This window comes from Castor canadensis, chromosome 7, assembly GCF_047511655.1.
Source record: "Castor canadensis chromosome 7, mCasCan1.hap1v2, whole genome shotgun sequence".
Classification (NCBI taxonomy): Eukaryota; Metazoa; Chordata; class Mammalia; order Rodentia; family Castoridae; genus Castor; species Castor canadensis.
This window is the reverse complement of record NC_133392.1, coordinates 140,320,643-140,341,327: the sequence shown is the minus strand read 5'-3', so window position 1 is coordinate 140,341,327 and position 20,685 is coordinate 140,320,643. Positions and strand designations below refer to the sequence as shown.

Below are 20,685 nucleotides of genomic sequence, written 5' to 3'. Positions count from 1 at the left end.
GCGACCCCAGTTCTCTGAGAGTCAGATTCCTTGTGGTAGAGTAGAGACCACCCTCCCTCAGGATGACCCTCTCTCTCTGGTGGCAGCCGGGGTCCTGGCCTCCATTCCCCTGCTGCCTGTGGACTGTTCTGCTTTGCTCTATCTCCCTCCATCATGCTAGGCTGCACCCCAGAAGTGCAGAGCTTGGGCCTGCTTACTTCAGCTGTCCATGCTGTCCCAGCACTGGCACTGACCTAGCACAGTGCCAGGCACAAATGTGTGGAACCATGAATGTGTGTCTCATTCACCAGAGCTCCCCACGGTGGGGTCTGGGGGGAAGGGTAAACGTTTATTAAACCCCACCATAGGCCAGGGGCCAAGCACTTTCCTTAAGTTATCTTAATTCACCCTCTCAGGACCACCATGAGGTTGGTGCTGTCAGTATCTCTATTTTGATGGGGGAAACTGAGGCTGGGAGAACAGAAGTAATTGGCTGATGATGGTGAACTGGATGCCTTTGCCCTTGGCCACTCTCGTCTCTGCCCCTGTGTCCCAGCACCCAGCCAGGGCCGGTCATCAGGAAATAGAAATTGAATGGAGCTGAAATTGGAGTAATTTCCCCAAGGCAAAAGATGGAGTAGGCAGGAGGGGGCGCTGGAGGAATAGGTCTGAAGGAATGGTCTCTGGGGGTCAGGGACCCCTGGCTTGTCCTGCAGGACCTTAGAAGGAAGTCTGGAGAACAAAGGCCAACTCCGTTCAAACCCAGCCCCCAGGCAAATTGCTTGTGAGACCCTATCTCAAACAACCCTTCACAAAAAAAGAGCTGGCAGAGTCACTCAAGAGGTAGAGGCCCTGAGTTCAAACCCAGTGCTAAAAAAAAAAAGGGGTCCCCTGAGGGGGACAGTGTGTAAGGTCAGTGTTATGAGTATTATGTTTGATGTGCATTAAACATATTGAAAATTATATAAAAATATAATACACTGTAAAACCTATATGAAAATAATATTGTGTGCACTTGGAAGCCCTATGATGTAAACACATACCATATGGTGCCGATATGCAAATCAGCCAGCCCTAAGCTGGTGCCGATATGCAAATGAAGCAACCCTAAGCTGGTGCCGATATGCAAATGAAGCAACCCTAAGCTGGCTCTGATAAACCGCTCCTCTACAAATACTTGAACTCCACTCACCACGAGATCATTGCCACTTCCTCCTGATAGACAACACGCATCACATCGGTCGAGAGCAGACCCAGACTCTCCACTCGGCCAGTCAGATTCCCTGGGCTCCTAGAGGCGATCGAGACTGAGAACCAGCCAGGATTGGTTTGGAGCCAGCAGCCAAGGGACTAAGATCACATCTCAAGGTGAGCTCAGCTTGGGGAAGGCTGAGGCACTGTCGGGTGTTAGGTTGTAACTCCCTGCAATAAAGTGTGTGTATGAGCAACTTAGTTCCTGCCTAAGTTAATTTATTTAGCGCCTGACAGTCATCCTTACACCGTTACCTGCTTGTGACTTTGTCAGACATCTACAGAGAGAGAGGGCAACTCCAACTCTGCCATTCAAGACTCCCAAGAATTCTAAGACACCAACCTCTGGAACCTGTTCCCAAACCCATTGGAATTCAGACCCATGGCCACCTTGGGGAGGTAGAGGATGGGGAAAGGCTGATGGACCCATCAGATAAGGAGCTGAAAAGAGCTGGCTTTAGTGGAAGTAGCAAACCTGGCAGCTGAAGAGCTCTGGGTCATGATAGTACCTGAGTTCAAATCCCAGTTCTGCCAGTTATGAGCTGTGCTACTTTGGATGTGTGACTTTACCTCTCTGAACCTGTTTCCCAAATGTAATATGGACATAATGATTATGCAGGGTTCATTCATTCATTCAGTACATACACATGGAGTGCCTACCATCTGCCAAGACAGAGGCCAGGCTGTGAGGAATACATGAACTCTGCCCTGCCTTGTACTGGTGTGGGGCCGGGGATTGACAAAGGTGGCTATGTTTCAGGAGGTGGGAGGGAGTTGTGAGGAGAGTCTTAGCCAGGCCAGGAGCGCCACCTGCTGCTCCTCTAAGACACTGGTCACAGCCAGAGCTGAGATAGGTCTGGGCTGGAGGGCCTCATCCAGCTCTCTCCCCTCAGAGTCTCCCTGGAGGTGACAGATGCACATTCATTGACTCTTGGGTACACATCACACGGTCACCCTCCCCACATCTACCTGTGCACTCAAGCCATATGCCAGCACATCCAAAGCCTCCCTTTCCTGTGCCACCCCCGTCCTGTACCCCCCACCCTGCTTTTAATCCCTCTGTCTCACCTAGAACAAGGAGTGGCCCAGTATTCCATATGGACTCAAGCTCAAGCAGAGCTGCTTCTGTGCCCAGCACAGCCCTACAACATCACTCCATTTTCCAAATGAGAAACCAAAGCTCAGAGAAGTGGAGCCCAAGGCAAGTGAGAGCCAAGACCTTGACTCAGACTCTTGCAGTTATGCTGTAATGCCAAGCCCAGAGGTCTGTTTGGAAGTGTTTGATGAATGACTTAGTCAAATAAGGGAGGCACACACCACTCCAAGGACATGCGCATGCTCAGTGTGACCTGGTACCCACATAGCCCCACAGCACAGCTAGTGGCCATCTTCGCATCCAACCCACCCTGATTGAACACTTTTGCCCTTGGCCCTTGCTCTAACAAGGCAGCAAGGGGTTGGAGAGGCCTCAGCAGTGTCTCAGTGGGCCTGAGACACCTGATTCAGGGTTGCACCCCAGGCTTGGTGCACAGTGGGTTCCCAGGAAAGGTCACCTTACCCCACTTACCCCAAGAGGTCTGACTAAATAGACTGGATCTTAGGAACTCAACATTCACAGGTAATAAGATTCCAGATCTGAGCCAGACACTGGTGGCTCATGCCTGTCATCCTAGCTACTCAGGAGGCAGAGATCAGGAAGATCAAGGTTTGAAGCCAGCCCAGCAAGTAGTTCAAGAGACCCTATTTAAACAAACCAAACCAAAACAAAAACAACCCATCACAGAAAAAGGCTGAGGGAGTGGCTCTGAGTTAAACTCCACTACTTAAAAAAAAAAACCCAAATAAGCAGAGGCCCCCATGAGTAAGATAACCAGGAGAACACTCATTTAATCCTCCCACAGGCCTGGGATTTGGGTATCACAACTTGCCTCCAGGGTTGGTGCTGTGAGGACCAAATACTGCCAAAACAGCCTGGTAGCTGGGCCAAAGTGGCTCATGCCTGTTATTCTAGCTACTCAGGAAGCAAAACCAAGAGGATCATGGTTTGAAACTAGCCCAAGCAAATAGTTCAACAGACCCTATTGAAAAAATCCAACACAAAAAAGGAGTGGTAGAGTGGCTCAAGGTGCAGACCCTGAGTTCAAACCCCAAAACGGCAAAAAAAAAAAAAAAAAGGCCCAGCACACAATGTATTTGCTCTTTACTTCATCCTAGTACTTCAATCAGGGAATCTGGGACTCAGAGAAGTTCAGTAACTTGCCCTAGATCACACAGCCAGCAAGAGTCAAGATTTAAACCAGGATGTGTGACAAAAGATCCTTAGCTTTTAACTCTGTGCTGTGCTGTCCCCATGGGCACAGAGGGAACTAGGGATCCCAACAGGACCTCCCAAACCCAAGTGCCTTCTTGGCTCAAGGCAGCCACCCTTCTAGGAAAACAAATCCCTGTTCCCCTCCATCCTGGGCCCCATCCCAACCTCCTTCCACCACAACTTCCTATTTTGCCCTAAGAGTCAGGATGGAGGCCAGAGCCCAGGTTTGCTTCTGGGAAAGTCCAGGTAACAGCAGCCCTGGAGGACAGTGATCCACAAGACTCAGGAACTGAAGCAGGGTTATGGCAGGAATGTTCTAGACCTGAAGGAGCCCTCTTGAAGGACCTTGGGGATCTCAGAGGCCAGCTGGGCCCTACAAGTAGAAGTCAAGCAGTTGTCAGGTACCATTGGGCCTGTGAAAAGGCCCCGGTCTCCATCGGTGGGGAGTCTGTGTTCCACTCAAGGGACCTGACAGTCCCTTGTCTTGCAGGGACTCACGAGTCCATGCCCCCGGCCTTGGTTTTGGGCTTTGTTGGAGCTGCCAGGGCTGGAGACACCCCCAGAGCACATGGCTGCCCTGCCTGGGATCAGGATTTGAACTCAGCTCTCAGTTAGCTGAGACCTCCCTCTGGGCCCATGGGGTGGGGGAAGAGAGCCAGTCAGATTCTGAGCCGAGTGGCATGGGAGCCTGGGCCAACCTTGAAGGACAGGCCAGCAGGCTGTGGGGCCCCTAGCAGCACCTGCAGCTGCACAGTCTTGGTTCTGGCTCAGATCCAGTCAGGCCACTCAGGGAGGGGTCCACTTGAGAGAGAGGGGACCTCAGCCCAGAGTGGGTGAGACAGAGGTCCTGGCTCTGTGGCTCCAAAACTGCCACTAAAGTGCAGACCCAAATGCAAACCTGGGAACAGAGCCTCAGGAAGGGGCCACACAAGTGAGGGGCCTGAGGCTTCAGTTCACTCATTCTCCAGCAATGGGCTTCTGAATGGAAGGCTGCTGCCCAGCCAGAAGCCAGTTCTGGGGCTGGGCAGGGAGAGGCCACCACGACAACAAGGGAGAATAGGAAGGTGGTGACATCTCCATGGGGCCATGGCAGGCAGGCCTTGGGGAATCAGGTGCTCAGAAGCCTCACACAGAAGCTGTGCCAGCCCGGTGGAGACCATGCCCTGACACCATGTGTGTGGACAAGGCTGAGACTATTCTGGAAGCTCGTTCGCCACGACAAAAGTGGACAGAGCATGCAGAGGTCTTGCTCTGCTCTCCCCACCTGCTCTATTTCATCTACCCATTTCACAAGTGAGGAAAGTAAGGCCCAGAAATAGGAAGTGACTGACCCAAGGTGACAGTCAGCCTGTGCAGAAGCAGGAGTAGAAAGCAGGCCTCACTCCTGCCCTGGAGGCTTTCTTGAACCCACCCCTGCTCCTGGATTGGTTGTCTTGTCCGGCTGAGAACCCTCCCTGAGCACATGGGTCATCCACCTGGCCAAGTTCAAGATCACAAAGTAGGAAGGCTATGGGGAGCCCAGGCCAGAGCCTTGCTCACACACCTGCCCTCCTTCCTGTGTGAGTGGCCTCCTGGAGCAGAAAGGGAGGAGAGAGAGGAGAGGGCAGGAGGAGGAAGGAGGGGGAAAGCACCCTACAAACACGCTCCCACTCCTGGGAATAAATTGTACACTTGGAGTCATTTTTCTGGAAGAAAATAAAACATCCTAAAAATACATTTTCCTTTTCAGCTCACCTCAGGGCTGGGGCAGCCTCCTGATCACTGGGTCGCTCAAGCACAGCTGTCATTGAGACGTTCTCCATGGGTTGGGAGGATTGTCAGGTTCTGAGAGACTGGCATCAAACCTCACCATTGCTGAGCCATGGCTCCAGACCGAGCACAAATCTGGCACAGAAGGAGACAATGTGGAAGGCAGGGAGGCAGCCACTGCACACATAGCACAGGGCAGCCACAAGCCTGCTCTGCCCCTGGCCCACCTATTCACCTCTGGGTCTTCCCTTGCCCTGGTCAGGCTGGTGGCAGATATGGCAGTGCCAGCTCAGAGGAGAAGCCTGGAATCAAGGCTTGGATCTGCCACCTCCTGGCTGGTGCCCTGGGCCAGTCAGTGTCTTTCCCAGGAAGCCAGTCAGCAATTACTCTAGGGCTGGTGGGGCACTGGGGAGGGGAGGTAGAAAAGGGGCCTTGAGCAGCACCTGGCATGAGTTAAGTTCCATAGTCACAGCCAGTTGGCCACTGTTTTGAAGTCATTCTGTGCCTCAAACTGAGAGACTGAGGCTGACGCATGTCTGGGGGATATTGCACCCTGGCAGCTGCTGCTCTAGCCTTGCCCAGGGACATTTCCACACAGAAGTGGGGTGGTCTCCTAGAGTCCAGGGTGACATGGGGCAGGAACTGGGAGGCCAAGGCTCTTACAGCCAGAGGGCAAGAGGAGAGCACGCCCCGGGCCATGTGTGAGGTCTGCGGTGAGCCTCCTGTGGTGCCTCCACATCCCCTGTTGTGAGGGGTAGTGATCTCTTGCCCCAAAACAAGTCACCCAAACCAAACACAGAGCTGAGACCACGTACATTTCAGGGTCTCCCACGGCCTCCATGGTTACGGAGTTGGCTGTGGTTGGGTGGCTCCCAGTGCTACAGTCAGGGCATCGGCTACGGCTGCAGATAGCTGAAGGCTCTGCTTCCAGGGTGGCTTGCACTAATCCAGGTACCAGCAAGACTCAGTTCCTCCTAGTGTGGACCTCGCCATAGAGCTGTTTGTCCCTAAGACATGGCTGTTGGCTCCTCGTGGAGGAGGCTGAGGTAATCATGCCTTGTGTGACCCAGCCTCCAACCTCCCCATCCTTTCACGTTGTCCTACTACGGGTAGGGACTCCTCGAAGGCAACAGCGCCAGCAGGCAGGACCCTTGGGGACACCGTAAGGCTATACATGGGGCTGGCGGAGTGGCTCAAGTGGTAGAATGCCTGGAAAGCAAGTGTAGAGTTCAAACTCCAGTACCGCCCCACCCACACAACCAAAAAATGGCTACACATGGCAGTGCACAAGGTGTCCCAGCTTAGAAGATACAATTTGTCACCCTGTGTAAACTCCAAGGGCCCCAGCATAGCAGGAGAAAATGGGAGATGACATCAACAACTCCTATTTATGGCTGTGTGCCCAGGGCTTCCGTTGTACCATTTGAAGTAAAACTATTGCCATCCCAAAAGAGGAATGAGAGGTCAGGTTACTTACAGAGGTCATACAGGGCCAGGGTGAGCTGGGATAAGGAAGCTTTGAGTTTCAGCTGTTTCGAGAACCCCAAGGGAAGCAGGGGGTAGGGGGTGGAGGCAGGGGGTGGCACTTGGACCCACTCAGGATTCTGGTTGCTCTTTTTAGTCCAGTCAACCTACCTCATACCACCCCTGTGAGCGTGGCAGGCTGGGGCTAATACTCCAGATGACAAATGGGGCAACTGAGACCCAAACAAATCATAGATTTGCCAGGGATCATGCAAAGGCAAAGCTCGGGCCTTCATCCCCCATAGTGATAGCCTAGCCCTTTACACTGGGGACTTCTGGGGCTGGGCGGGAGGAATGGAGAACGGGAAGGCTATTTCATGGCAGAACCACACCTCTGCTCTCTAGGTAAGACTCCTGACTCCACTTGAGTCACTCAAGGGAGAGGAAAGCCAGCCCAGCTCTAACCTTGGACCCTGGAGCCCTGGGGCTGCCACAGTGCTTGCTCTAGGCAGCAGCACCCTCGTGTGGCTTCAGCTGGTAATTACATAAAGTCACAGGTTTCCTCCCTCAGGAGGATGCTTCCTGCCCTGGTGCTTCCAAGAGAGGCAGCCATTACTTGGCAACAGCCAGATGTCACAGAGCGAGCACTGAACTGGGAGTCAGGAGACCCTCACTTCGCTATCTCACATGAAGTGTGTCTCGACTCCTCATCTGAAACCCTGTAGGGAGCAGATTATAAGAAGCCTTATGAGAACTTGACATAAACACAGTTGTGCTCAATGGTCTACAGGCTGAGTTTGGCTCGGCCCCAGCTGCAGAAGGAATGAAGGCAAAATGCAGCACAGCTGCTTTTCCTAAGTTAAGTTCAGAGAAAGAAGTAGGAATGCAGGTGTCTCGTCACACCCCTCCCCCTCCCCGAGAACTGCTGCTCCACCTCCTTGTTTACCACTGGATAGAACAGACTCGCAGAAGGAGGATGCAAGGTTTTTTGATGAGGGATTTTGATTGGCTGGCTGTGGCCTGCTTGTGAGGATGCTGCAAGAATGACATTGCTGCTGCTGCTGAGTTATGGTAGAGATTAGAGAGAACATGGGACAGTGCAAGTCTGAGCACTGAGACTTTGAGATGAAAGAAAACATGGGACAGTGCGAGTCTAAGGAAAGAGACTTTAAAGAAGAGAAAAGAAGCAAGGTTTTAAAGAAAGACTTTAGAAGGAAGGCCTTAAAGAACAAGAGAAGTAAAAGAAGAGAACAGAGAAAAGAAGTAACGAGGCTGTTGTGCGTCTCCGAGCACCCAGCACACCTGACCGCAACCTTGGTATGTCCATCTCCTAGCATTTGTCCTTTCTGCATCTCCAGCCGCCCCCCCGTTAGGTTCAGTAGGAATGGAGCTCAAGAAAGCCCTGGAAGAAACCCCACTTGACTCCCTGAGGCTTTCAGAACAGAAGGATCTCAACCATGAAAGTGCTCTGTAAACTGTAAAGCACCGGCCCATCCTGCAGGACTGCTGTGAGAACACTTATGAGAACATGGAAACCACAAGTCAGTTCCCAGTGAAGGACATAAACTTTACGTAATGTCCAAAAATTGTATTGTAACTTTTGGTTTTTGAGACAGGGTCTTGCTATACAGTTCCAGGTTGGCCTGGAACTTGTCCTCCTCCAGCCTCAGCCTCCAAAAGGGCTGGGATTACAAGCATACTCCACAAGGCCACCCCTGATTGTTTTGTCCACCCCAATCTGTGCACAGCCACTGGTAAGGGGAGGAGACAAACGGGAGTGTGCTTTTTCTGTTCTGAAGGCTGTACCTCCCACCAGCAAACCGCTTGTCGAAATAAGGCCTCCAAAAAAGTAAGCAATAGGGAAAATAGCTATCACTTGTTTATGCAGTGTGCTGGACACTCAGGTACACAGTTTAATCCTTACAACCGGTCTTGCACATGGATACCATTTCCCCACTTTACAGAGATGCAGGGTCTCAGGAGCACCCAGGTGAAAAAAGGCAGCTGGGATTAAATTTAACCCTGACTCAAAGGTCTACACCATGAAATAAGGGGGTGGCAAGTCAAATTTCTAACCTAGTGCCCCTGCATTGCTATCACTAAATACACACAAAACATATTTTACCACAGAGACACACTAAAAGAAGAAAGGAAAAAACCAAAAAACGCAAAGTATAAATAGGCCAGTAGAAGGTGTGGAAAGCTACTGTGCAAGCAGCTAACAAAGATTACCCCACCTTACTTGACAAAGGGCTCACTGGGTTTCTGAGACCCTTGTTCTCCCCGTGTCAGACAGTAGGTAAATGGGAGAAAATTTTGATGTGACCTCTGTGCCAGCCACAATGGCTGATGCCCCACTTGACTACAGCTACCTAAGTGGATTCAGGTCCTGGACCAGAAACCTGCATCCCCTTTGCCTCCCTTTATCCCTGGGTCTGCAGGAAGTGCTGGTGATTGACTCCTATCCTTGGAAGGGACCATGTAAAGTTCTTTTGGCAAACACAGAGCTGGCATGGTCTCCCAGCTGGCCTTCCTGGCTGAGCCCATCCTTTGGTCGCCAACACTGACCAAAAAAAAGGAAGGGTGGGCACCCTGGGGTATAGGTGACAGGCACCTTGGCAAGCAGAAAGAGGTCCCCAATCTGAGTGTGGGCTGGAGGAGGATATGGGATCAGGAGAGTGTGGACAGGAGCAGCCCAAAGAGAGGAGAGGAAAAGAGCCAGCACAGTAATCCAGCTACTAGTCACCACCTGGCCTTGGAAAAGACACATGTAGCTCAGGAAATTCAAATCTAAGCCCGAGGGCCCATGAACACAGAGACCAGAAAGGAAGAGCACCCACAAAGGATGGGTCAGACTGTGGCATGTAGGACTTGGTGAACCTCAGAGTTTTCAGCTGAACTTAAGACAAGTGGGATTTTACTTTCAAAGTACTAGACAGACTGAACCTGTCATCTTCAGTCAAAGTAGGCGTATGTGCTATCCACTTGACACTCCTGTCCTATTCCTATACTCTGCTTTTCCATTACCCTCACAAAACAAGCAGAGGTGGGGGGTGGGGTGTAAGCAGGGGAGTCAAAAGAAAGCATAAACCCAGATTCCAAAGTTCTGTATTTTTCAAAATAAAGATCACACATTGTTTAGAGACAATCTACACAAGAGTTACAAAAAATAGTTGCCCAGGCATAAGCATACACAGGTTTGTTAATTATACACATATGGTTACAAGTGTGCTTGCAAAAAAGTTCATTGGAAGTATACACAAGGCTCTGGAAATGTACACCGTGTAGTGTTACAATTCTATATTCAAACAAGGAAACGGACGGTATGTTACATTCACTTACAAGTAGACAAAATGCAAAATACAGTTCATCTTCTGTACAAAAAGGAAGGGCAATTCACACTTTACAAGGTGAGAGGGGCTCTGATTGTAAGGAAAGTTGGGGCAGGGCTGAACTTCTGCACATCCTTTTTGACTGTCACAAAATAAGCAAAACATTACTTTTTTTAGGGTAAAAAAACACTAGTGTGAACTGAATCATCTTGAATAACATTTAGAAAGGATCTCGCTACTGTCTGACTAGCTGACAAATAAAACCAAGCTATATTTTTTCTTTTTAAACATTAACTAGGCTGTATAAAGAACATTTATTCCTTCAAATGAAAAAAAAATTTACTTCTGGTTGAAATTACAATTTACAATATACAACACTATATGCTACGACCATAAAAGGTGAGAATGTACAGTGAATGCACAGGGCTGGCTAATTCTCTCTCTTACCAAAAACGCGTTTATGTTGATTCAAACTTCTCCACATTTACATTACAGGTATACAAATGTACAATTGTACAATCAAAAGTATGTTCGACTACTAGGGTACATTATAGATACAGATTAGACATCAAAACAAGAAAATACTACAAATTTGTATATATGCAAAGTCTACACCAAGTATACACTATATATTTATAGAAGCAAGACCAAAAGCAGAGTTGGATTTTTTTTTTCTCATGCTATTTATAATCAGATTTTGCCTTTCAATGTTAACAGAAAAAAATCCAATAGGCAGTAAACAGTCACACGCACCCAGCCATGAGAGGCACTGGGTGTTCACCTCTCCTCCTCACAAAACGGACCACACTGTCTTCCTCAGCATGTGTTGTCTCCAAAAGAGCAATTTTAGAAGTTTCTTTAACTTAAGATCGTAGACTGAGGCTTTAGCAACTCTGAAATGTTTTCATTTTATATATATTTATATATGTATATATTTTATAAACAGCATTAAATGACACTTTAGGGTCATTTAACTAAAATTCAAATTTCCCAGGTTTTTTGTTAGTTTTTGTTTTATACTAAAATGAGGCAATAGGGAAGAGCTATTTGCAAAACTTGCCCATGAGGCAAATGAGTTAAAAACCTTTTTTTCTTTTTTTAAACTTTTTTTGTTAAACCATCCACCCTGAAAGTTTCCACACGTGGAATATAGATACAACATTGAACAAAATATGTGGCCTCCCATGTACATTGGTTACCTATGTACAAGTATCCTATACACCAGTAAAACAGCAGGGTAATTAGTCAATTAAAAAAAATAATTAGTACATGTTATGTGTAATAAAATTAAATTTACAAAGGCTTTTCCACTTGCGGATTTGATTCTTTTTTGGAGGAGGGAATAATCAATCCCACAGCAACCATTTGCCCATTTCAGATTCTCCACAAGGACATTTCCGGTTGCAGGCTGGGTCTGCCAGGGGTCAGTGAGGTCAGCGGGAATGGGGACAGGCTGCACTGCTCAGATGATGCCATTGGGGGGGCCGCAGATGGGCCCCAAGTCCACGCCATTCTTCATGTAGTACTTCTCCAGCTTGGCCAGGATGTGCTTGCCATAGGTGTACTTGCGGAGAGTCGCGATGTGAGGCCGGATCTGTGGGGAAAGGACAGGCAGCCTGTTGTGCTGGCCTGAGAAGGCCGTGGGTGAGCACACATGACACCTTTCACAGGCTCTGCAGGTCCCCTGAGCTCTAGCAACTCATGAGGTCAGAAGAGCAGCTCCTACCCTGAGCAATGCCACAGGACCGTAGGGTCCTAGAGGCAGTGCCCTAACGGAGTGGGCACCTGCCAGCTGCCCGGCACTTCACTACAAGCACTCACGAGTCACTCTGGCCTCCCACACAGAAGTCTTGCTCTTCTGAGCAGTGGGTGTTCTTCTGCGTACCATGATCCTCAGACCCACTGAACCTTCTCCAGTTCACAGTGGATCATCAAAAGCTCAAAGTGACAACAAAAACATGAGGGACATGTTTCACCCCTTATTTGGTGAAAAAAAAAAAAAAATGAAGGCATAGCGTGCTTCTGTCCCTCAACTAAGGTCAAATGGCCAACAAGCGACGGTACAGGTATCTGAACGCCAATGGTCTAGGCAGCTTCTCTGGAGATTCTATCTCCTTGTGTCTTCCGACCATGCCTCTGGCACCTCTCACCCTCTGACCTGAGCTCCCCTGTCCCTGGATGGGTTCTCGTGCACCAAGGGTCCTTCTCCTATGAGCCCGGGGAAACATGCTATGTGCTCAGCAGGGTTGGCTACCTTTTGCTTAGCTATCAATTTTCCATGCAGACAGTGGGACTATAGCTTATTAATAGTCCCCACCGAAACTCACACCTGTACCGACAAATTCAGTACCCCAGCATTCCTCAAAGCAAGGAAGGGCCAAGTAGATCCAGAAACCATTATGAACCATACCCAGAACAGACTCATATTCGACACTCCATTTCCACATGAGTGCCTGTGTGGAAAATGACTGAACAATCCTGGATTCTAATTCTGAGCTGTGTGGAGTAGATAACTTTTTCTTGTCTATAAAAAAGAATGCAATAATGCTACACTTTTCCCATGGGTGGCAGCAAATCTTTCTTATCACTACAACTTGAGGTTCTAGACCCTTTTGTCTTTGGCAGCTCTCCAGAAACTGAGATTGCACTCATTCACCTCTATGCCTGGGACTGGGTGGTTGACATGTCAAGTCACTTAGCCTTTACACTTCTCCTCCTGACAAAAGACAATGACAACGCAGACATTGACTCTTCCACACAAACACAATACTCATCTTTAAGTCTGGTTTAATAAGAGGTGAAAGGTACTCAACTGATCCCAGTGTTCCCTTTATTGAGGATGTCACCTAGCTGTGAAAGAGTGGGAAAACTAAGAGAGATTTTTACAATTCTTTCCTCATTCTCCATTCCCAAATCAACCAACAGTGAAAACCCCAATTCTAGCTCCCAACTCTGCCCACTTCTCTTCAGTCCCAAAACTGTCACCAGCCATTGGTTTCACTGCTTGAACAGCCTCCCCTCTCTTCTGGTCACTGTATCCCCTTCTCCACATTATGATGCCAACTCATCACCACAGTGCTGCCCTATGCAACACACTACACTTCTTCAAACACCATCTCTTCCCTCCTGCCCCCAATCTTTACACACCATGCTCCCTCCTCCTAGAAGTATTTATTCAAATGTTCTGTCTTTGGGGAGCCTTCTCTGAACCCACATACAAGAGAAACTCATACTTTCCCAAGATTAATGCAACAAATGGTGCACAATCCAGGCATAATCCCTAATGCAACTGTGTTCAGGGAGCAGAGGGCCTGTGATAAGAGAACAAACTATCTGTTGAATGGATGAACAGCTGTGCTTTGAACTTGAGTGTGCCTCCCACTTTGCCCTTGCCTTTACAGCACCTCCACACGTCTAGTGAAACTCAACCTTGAAGGGCTCTGGCCTCCCCCAGCCTTCAACTGCCATCGCCAGCACCACTGGTTGATGATTCGGTGGGGTCTGGCTCGGAGGTGGCCGGGTCTTGTCTGGCTCAGAACTCGAGTCCGTAACAAAGATTCTCATTACCGAACTTTGTTCTCAGTGAGGGCAAGTGGGTCATCACTGCCAGACAATGGTAACCTCCACAAGAAGAACCGAGGGAGCTCACAGCCTAAAGGCTGAGGGCTCAGGACACAGCCTGGCACAAACACAGCTACAGCATGGCCTTCCTACCCTGGGAGGCTTTGCTTCCTGGGCCTTGGGGTCTGCAGGGTACTGGGTGGGCCCCCTCTGTGACTATTCCTGAAGTTTCTACAGCTGATTCCTCTGTCAGTTACCCACTCACAGCAGCTAACTGTTCAGATTTCTTTCCTTTTCCCCGTCTCACTCCTCTTAGTCTCGTCTTCTGCAAAGCCTGTCCTCAGAGACATGGGGCAGGCAAGGGGCCCCTCTCCTCTGTGTGCACCACCACTTCTTCGTGGCTCTTCCCCACCAGACAGTGGGCTGTAGGCAGGGACCAGGTCTTAGTTGTTTCTGGGCCACCTAGTGTCTGACAGAGCAGGCAAGTGTTCAGTAAATGTTGCAATAGCAAAAGAATTTTGCTGGATCTGAACAGGAAGGACAGGCTGACTTGTTGGATGAATAAGTTGATCTCTTAAAGACGGAGGGAAATAGAAAAACTGAATGTAAGACTCACACGTATTCCAGCATGATGGCACATGTCTGTAATTCTAGTACTCAGGAGGCTGAGGCAGAAGGATCATGCGGCCACCCCAGGCTATATAGCAAGTGCTTGTCTCAACAACCAAACAAGACAAAAACCAGACACTCACACCTGTGAGTTACTGATGAGGGGGGAGATGTGGGGGTGGAGGGACCATGTAGACAATGATGACGCTACATGAGAAGAGAAAGGAACACAACATCAGACTACTCAAAAGAAGGAAGATGCCTACCCTTCTTTGTATTTTGGAAATGAACACAGGCCTTGCACACCTTCTCTCCAGCCTGGCCTACCTTATGCATGACAATCTTCCGCTGGCCTGGCTCCGCCACATCGATCATCTTCTGAACCACGTAGTTGGCATACTGGTCCTTCATCATGGTGTATAAGGCACTGTGGGGACCGTCATTCATGGTGCACACCTCATCGATGAGCACAGCACGCTCTGTACGTGAGGCGTGAGTGACACACTTCTCCACAACGTTGCTGAAATGACACAAACCAGGGACAATACTTTTAAGAGGTCTCCTTTTAGACTGTGCTTGTCCAGCCTCTGCCCTGCCCTTGGGAACAGCAGCAGGACAAGGTCAGTGTCTGTGGAGTGTTCATTCATGCACAGTGAGGCTCTGTAAGATGCCTCACCTCAGGCTTCCAGGGGAGGGGACCCAATCTATCAGGCACAAGTAATGAGCCTGGGTAAGTGAAAAGACTTAAACACAAAGATCACAGGACTGGTTTTACCGTGGCTTCCCACTGTGAGTTCATGGAGGCTAGGAACACAGCATCCTGCCTGGTGTCTGTTTCCTGCTGCCAAGCAAAGCCGAGCACATAGCGCGCATCACTGGCTTGGTGAAGGAACCACAAGCTGGGGCCACAGCACTTTTAGTCGGCTACCACAAGCTGCCGGATCTCAGGAGTGTAAACAAGAAGGACTCTAAGGTTTGTCAGCACTTCTACACACTTTCAAACACTTCATCTTGGGAAACGAAAAAGGGAAAGAGTGTGGCTCCATCAAGGCAGTTCCCCTATAATCTATGGGCACAACGGCTGCTGACTGATTTACATGCTGTCACGCTAATGGGTATTCACCATCCCGAAGTGATTACACACTACCGCTTGCTTTTGATCAGACAACACTAACCTGCACCTGAGGCTCTGCAGGAACAAAGCTGTACAGGTGAAAGAACAATACATGGTATTTGTGGGGGTACTATTGGTGCCAAGCCTATTACCTGGCAAAGAGAATGTGATAGATGTGTGGGAAGCTGAAGGCTTCACAAAAAAAGTTTGCAAAGTGGGGAGAAGCTGTTATGGATCACAAAAATCCCTGAGAAGGAAGGCACTTAGGAGTCCATGACTAGCTAATACAGAACACCTTTCACTGACTATCCTGCATGATGGCCATTCAGCCACAGCTTGGAAATTTCTAACAATTCTGAAGCAGTTACTTTCCAGGACAACCTACCACACAGGTGAGTGGCTCTGCTCCACATTCTTCCTTATGAACTAAGTCACCATACCCAGGTGCTTTCTCCCTTATTTATTTTCCCATGCTACACTGTTGTAACATCTCACAAATGAGAGTGAGCATTAGGCTGGTGGGGGGCTCGAGTGGTAGCGCCCGCCTAGCAAGCATGAGGCCCTGAGTTCAACCCCAGCACCACCCCCCAAAAAAGTGAACATTAATAAGCATTAAGGTTGTATGACTGAGTCCTAATACCTTGAAATTCATGCAAAAGAAAAAAAAAATTCCAAAACCAGAAAGTACTGTGTTATGTGGGCAGTAGGATATACAGAATCCACTTAGAAGACTACCCCACTAATTCCTTGGAAAAGCCATCATTTCTTCCCCCAACCTCTGCCACATACAAGTTTCCTAAAACAGCTCTGACAAGCTGACAGTAGCTGGTGAATTTCATTCTCAAGCCTACATACTACAAAGCTGGGGAGGAGATTCTGAGAACACTGAGGCCTGTACAGATATGGTAAACTGCTTCTTTTTCAGGCCAAAGAAGAACCTGAGTAATACCCTGCAATTTCAAGAATCGAATTAATGAAATATTCAGTGTGCCAAAGTGTGTTACTTTAGAAACACACTCTTCAGATTTCACAGTGGCTGACAACAGGGGAGTAAGAGGTCCACACTTAAGGGACATCTTATAGTCCATACTTTGTGAAACTACTTTACTTTTAAAGCTATGATTGTTTATAAGTTAAAAAGAAAATAGCCATTCATTCTTTCTTTTTATAGCCAAAATACTACTTAATCCTCTCTTCTGGAAAACAGGCCATATAACTCAAAGAACATACCTTGCAAATTTGTGCTGACTCAACACAAGCACATTGCCTCGGATCTCGGCTACAATCTTGCTCTTGTCTTCAGGACGGCCATGCTCCAACACATGCTGGATGACGTAATTCCCATACTGATCCTGTGACAACAGTGACAGCAGTAAGGTGTGGGTCAGAAGCCAGCTCTGTAGGCTACCTACATCCCCACAGTTAACACCTACCTCTTGCAGCACCATTACAGCTTATCTGAATACTAATAAACAAGTAAGATTTTTTTTTTCAATAGAAAGGTATTAACAATTTTCCCCATTACTACAAAACAGGAGCACACTGTCACGAGATAATGGAATATATACTATGCCACAAATTCTAGATGGGTTCTTCTTAAAAGTACTACACACAAAAAAGTAGACCCATAATCAATAAGGAGGCACTCTTCTGGAAATAAAGAGTTACTTTTCTCAAACAGAAATGTACAAATGGTTTGTGGCACTTTCTAGCACAGAGAAAAACTGGAAAGATTCATGATCAACAAAACAGGCATGTCTAATTTTTAATTAGTGGTAGAAGCACAGAAAGTATCAAAGGCAGAGAGAAATCAACTAATACATTTAGTTCATTCAACAATGGTGAGACCAAGCAGGATTAAATGGCCCATCTAAGATGACGTAGTTAGTCCAGACAGCTCTGAAAGCCAAGCCTCCTAACTCCAGGAGCTCAATTCATTGTCCATATTCATAAAATACAAATCAGGCTACTATGCAAACATGCCCAAAACTTTCAACGGGCATTTAAGACACATTAACATCGTCTAGAACAGATACCTATGCTGACAAAACACATAAGTGCTGGGCCTACAGGAAGGAGCCCACCGGTGTTTGAAGCTCCTCTACTGTCAGCTCCTCTACCTGCACAAGCTGCTCTGTGTGCTGGTGAAGTTCCTCTAAGATAGGGAGGGTCTGTTCAGGGAGGCAGTGCTCTAGGATTCTCTGAATCACTCGGCAGCCATAAGGATGTGTGGACAAAGCAAATACCTGTAGGAGACAAATACAAAGAAAAAAACCCCAAAATGACACCAGCCACTTTGAATGCGATAATAACCATTATGTATTTTATCCCATTGATCTTCACAAATGGATTTCATCATGTTTAAGTTCTTTCTACAAACAAGGGGTGTGTATCTGTTATGTATTAACAAACACATTTCTTAATTTCTTACAGGAATTTACGTATATCACTTTAGAACTGAAAAGGACTTTTCTGTGAAGCCTGGAAGGTAATTAAAAACACACAGTTAAGAATCGAGAGTGTCAACAAGCTATCCAAAAGATAAGATTAAAAACAAAAAAAGGAGGGTTGAGGGCATAGTTCAGTGGTAGAGTGTTTGCCTGGTGTGTCCAAGACTCTGGATCCAATCCCCAGTGCTACAATAAAAGAACAACAGAAAAAGGAGAGAATGAAATTAAATCCTGAATGCTTTCACATAAACACACTGACTACATGCAATGGTTTGAGTTTAACTGGGATGTTTTGTTGAGTTTGGAGCAATAAGAAAGAACTCAGGCTTTACATTTTCTGGTTTTGTTTATGGTTTTTATTTTTTTGAGTCCTCTCGCATGCTAGACAAGCACTCTACCACTGAGCTACATCCCCAGGCTGCACATAGGCTTTAGATCCAGAACACCCTATCTTGATTCTGCCCTTTCTGGCAGTATGACATGCACCTCAAATCTGCAATCAAGAATAACGCCAGATGTGGTGGTGCACACTTACAAGCCCAGTATTCTGAAGCCTAAGGCAGGAGAATCGCCAGATTACAACCAGCGTGGGCTATATAGGGAGACTCTACCTCAAAAAATCAAATACTTACTCAGTTTGGAGCAACTTGATTTATTTTACAGTATCATGTTTCCAATATCCACTTATAAGATCAAGCATTTCCTGTAGTTTATTCTGTATAGGTGTACAGGATACTGTTGGCCAAGTATGATAATTTTAAAAATCAAATCCTAAGCTCATGGATATCTGCATTGCTTAGTCTTTTCCCACAAGGGGTATTATGTTATTTTAAACATAAATAGACCTTGGGGTATACTTTGTTCAATTGTTTTACCGGATATAAATCTAGGCCAGAAGTACTACATCACAAGAGATATAAATGTTGAAATCTGAAAGACAATAAATACTAAATTATTTCCCAATATGGCTTTGCCCATATATGTTCCTACCAACAGTATGCTGAGCTTCACATTCCTGCCAGCACACAGCAACTGAAAGGTAGGAAATGGTCTATCACTGAGGCCTCATTTTGCTCATTACAAAATGAAACTCACTTGTTTTTCCTGCATGTCTACTGGAAATTTGTTTTCTTCTGTGAGATGTTAATTCACGTTTAGGACCCAATTTTTTTCATTATGTTGTATTGTTTTCTTTAATTATAGAGGTTCTTTATTTATTCTAGTAATCAACGCTGACAATTTGAAAATATTCTCTCTGGAAAACAAAGTGCTTGCCTAGGTTGCACCAGATACTGGGTTCCATCCCCAGCACTGCAAAAGGCAACACAGACAGACAAGACTAGACAGACAAAAACTGAAATCATATGCCACTTCTTGGCTAAATTTACTTTTTATTGTGTATTCTGATAAGCATAAGATCCTTAAGTGCCATGTTTCCATTAACTCAGAAATTGCTGGGCTCTGTCTGTAGCCTACTTTACCACTGTGGTAATGAATAAACCTTGAAACCTAAAGAACCCCCATTATGTTTTACTCTCTGTTCAACACTACAAACACCAGAATGCTTTTACATAAACACACCTGAAAACCTACACCTATTTTCACTACACATGGTCCCCTAACCCCTCTCTATAGAGAGACCAATTTCATATGCCCAAAAAAGAAATGTGCTTTACTTTTCTGTCCCACTAACTGAGGAAGGTGTGATGGTGTTGTTATTATTATTACTGTTATTAGGCAAAAGAAACTAGTAACTACTGCTGCTACTACTACTACTGTTGTTATTATTATTATTATTATTTGGCAAAAGAAACTAGTAACTATGGCCAACTCACAGGAAATTTGGAGGAAAACAAGGTATAAGAAAGTAATAATTTTGCTAAGGACACACTTTCAACACACAGGAAAATAGAAGGTATCTCTGATTAGGTATCACATCCCTTCCAAAAAATTTTAAGCAAGAATCACCTACTTGCTTTAAAGATACATTCACACATGCCTTATAAAATTGCTTCTGTAAATGACCTGAATTTTAAGAATAAAAATTTTTAAAAATCAGGCAAATAATTAATCAAGGGAAAAAATATGAGATTTCATCTTAACAACTCTTTTTTTGTGAGGAATGATGGTGAGAGGCCACAGACAGATAAGGGAGACTTGGCAACACACAGCCAGTAACACTGCTGTACAAGACTACTTCTAAATGCACCCGGCGAGATTTTCCTTATTTCATTCTTAAGTCACTTACCTGCCCCTTAAATGCATCAATGATAAACTGTAAAGACTGGGGCTGCACACATTCAATGCATTTTTGAACTACGTGATTGCCATTCTGGTCTTTGACACACTTTAGGACATGGCCATCTAATTCCCGAACCATCTCGTTCTATTGGAAACAAAAAAAAGAAAACACCACCAGAATCACAGCCAGCAAACACCATGACAGTCCATACTCTTTTTACCAAACTTCAAAGCACCAAACGGACCCATGACAACTAAAGTGGAGCAATTCAAACATTGCAATACCACAATGTGTAACAAATGAAAACCCAAGTTCTTCCATGTGTTAGCAAATTTACTGTAACAGTAACCAGTGCCCCAGAAGACCTCTAACTTGGAAAAGATCTCTTGGAGGTTTAAAAACAACACATCAGCAGGGAGTGGTGGCACATGCCTGTAATTGCAGCACTCAGGAAGCTGAGGCAGGAGGACTGGAATTGTAGGCCAGCCCAGGCTACATAGCAGGTTCCAAGCCAGATTAGTGAGACACTGTCTCAAACAAAAAGAAAAACCAAACAAAACAAAATAACAAAAATCATACATATTTTGAAATAGAAAAGAGCCTATGAAGTACACTGTATTAAA

At 46.7% G+C, this 20,685-nt stretch overlaps 1 protein-coding gene and 1 non-coding gene across 22 annotated transcripts in view; both read right to left on the bottom strand.

Moving 5' to 3' along the window:
• Positions 1-9,846: 9,846 nt before the first annotated feature.
• The window catches only part of Pum1 (pumilio RNA binding family member 1), a 112,885-nt gene continuing 102,046 nt past the window's right edge, over positions 9,847-20,685 (bottom strand). For all 21 annotated transcript variants that reach the window (XM_074080749.1, XM_074080750.1, XM_020156600.2 and 18 more), the window contains 5 exons: positions 20,069-20,206; positions 17,491-17,616; positions 16,601-16,722; positions 14,584-14,776; positions 9,847-11,680 (listed from right to left, as the gene is read on the bottom strand). In XM_074080749.1, the coding sequence (XP_073936850.1) occupies positions 11,549-11,680; positions 14,584-14,776; positions 16,601-16,722; positions 17,491-17,616; positions 20,069-20,206 (711 nt within the window). In that variant the 3' untranslated portion in view covers positions 9,847-11,548. The remainder of the gene's footprint in view (positions 11,681-14,583; positions 14,777-16,600; positions 16,723-17,490; positions 17,617-20,068; positions 20,207-20,685) is intronic.
• LOC141425291 (small nucleolar RNA SNORD103/SNORD85) lies at positions 13,613-13,697 on the bottom strand. The gene has a single exon (XR_012450361.1). It is a non-coding gene; the product is annotated as a small nucleolar RNA SNORD103/SNORD85 (small nucleolar RNA).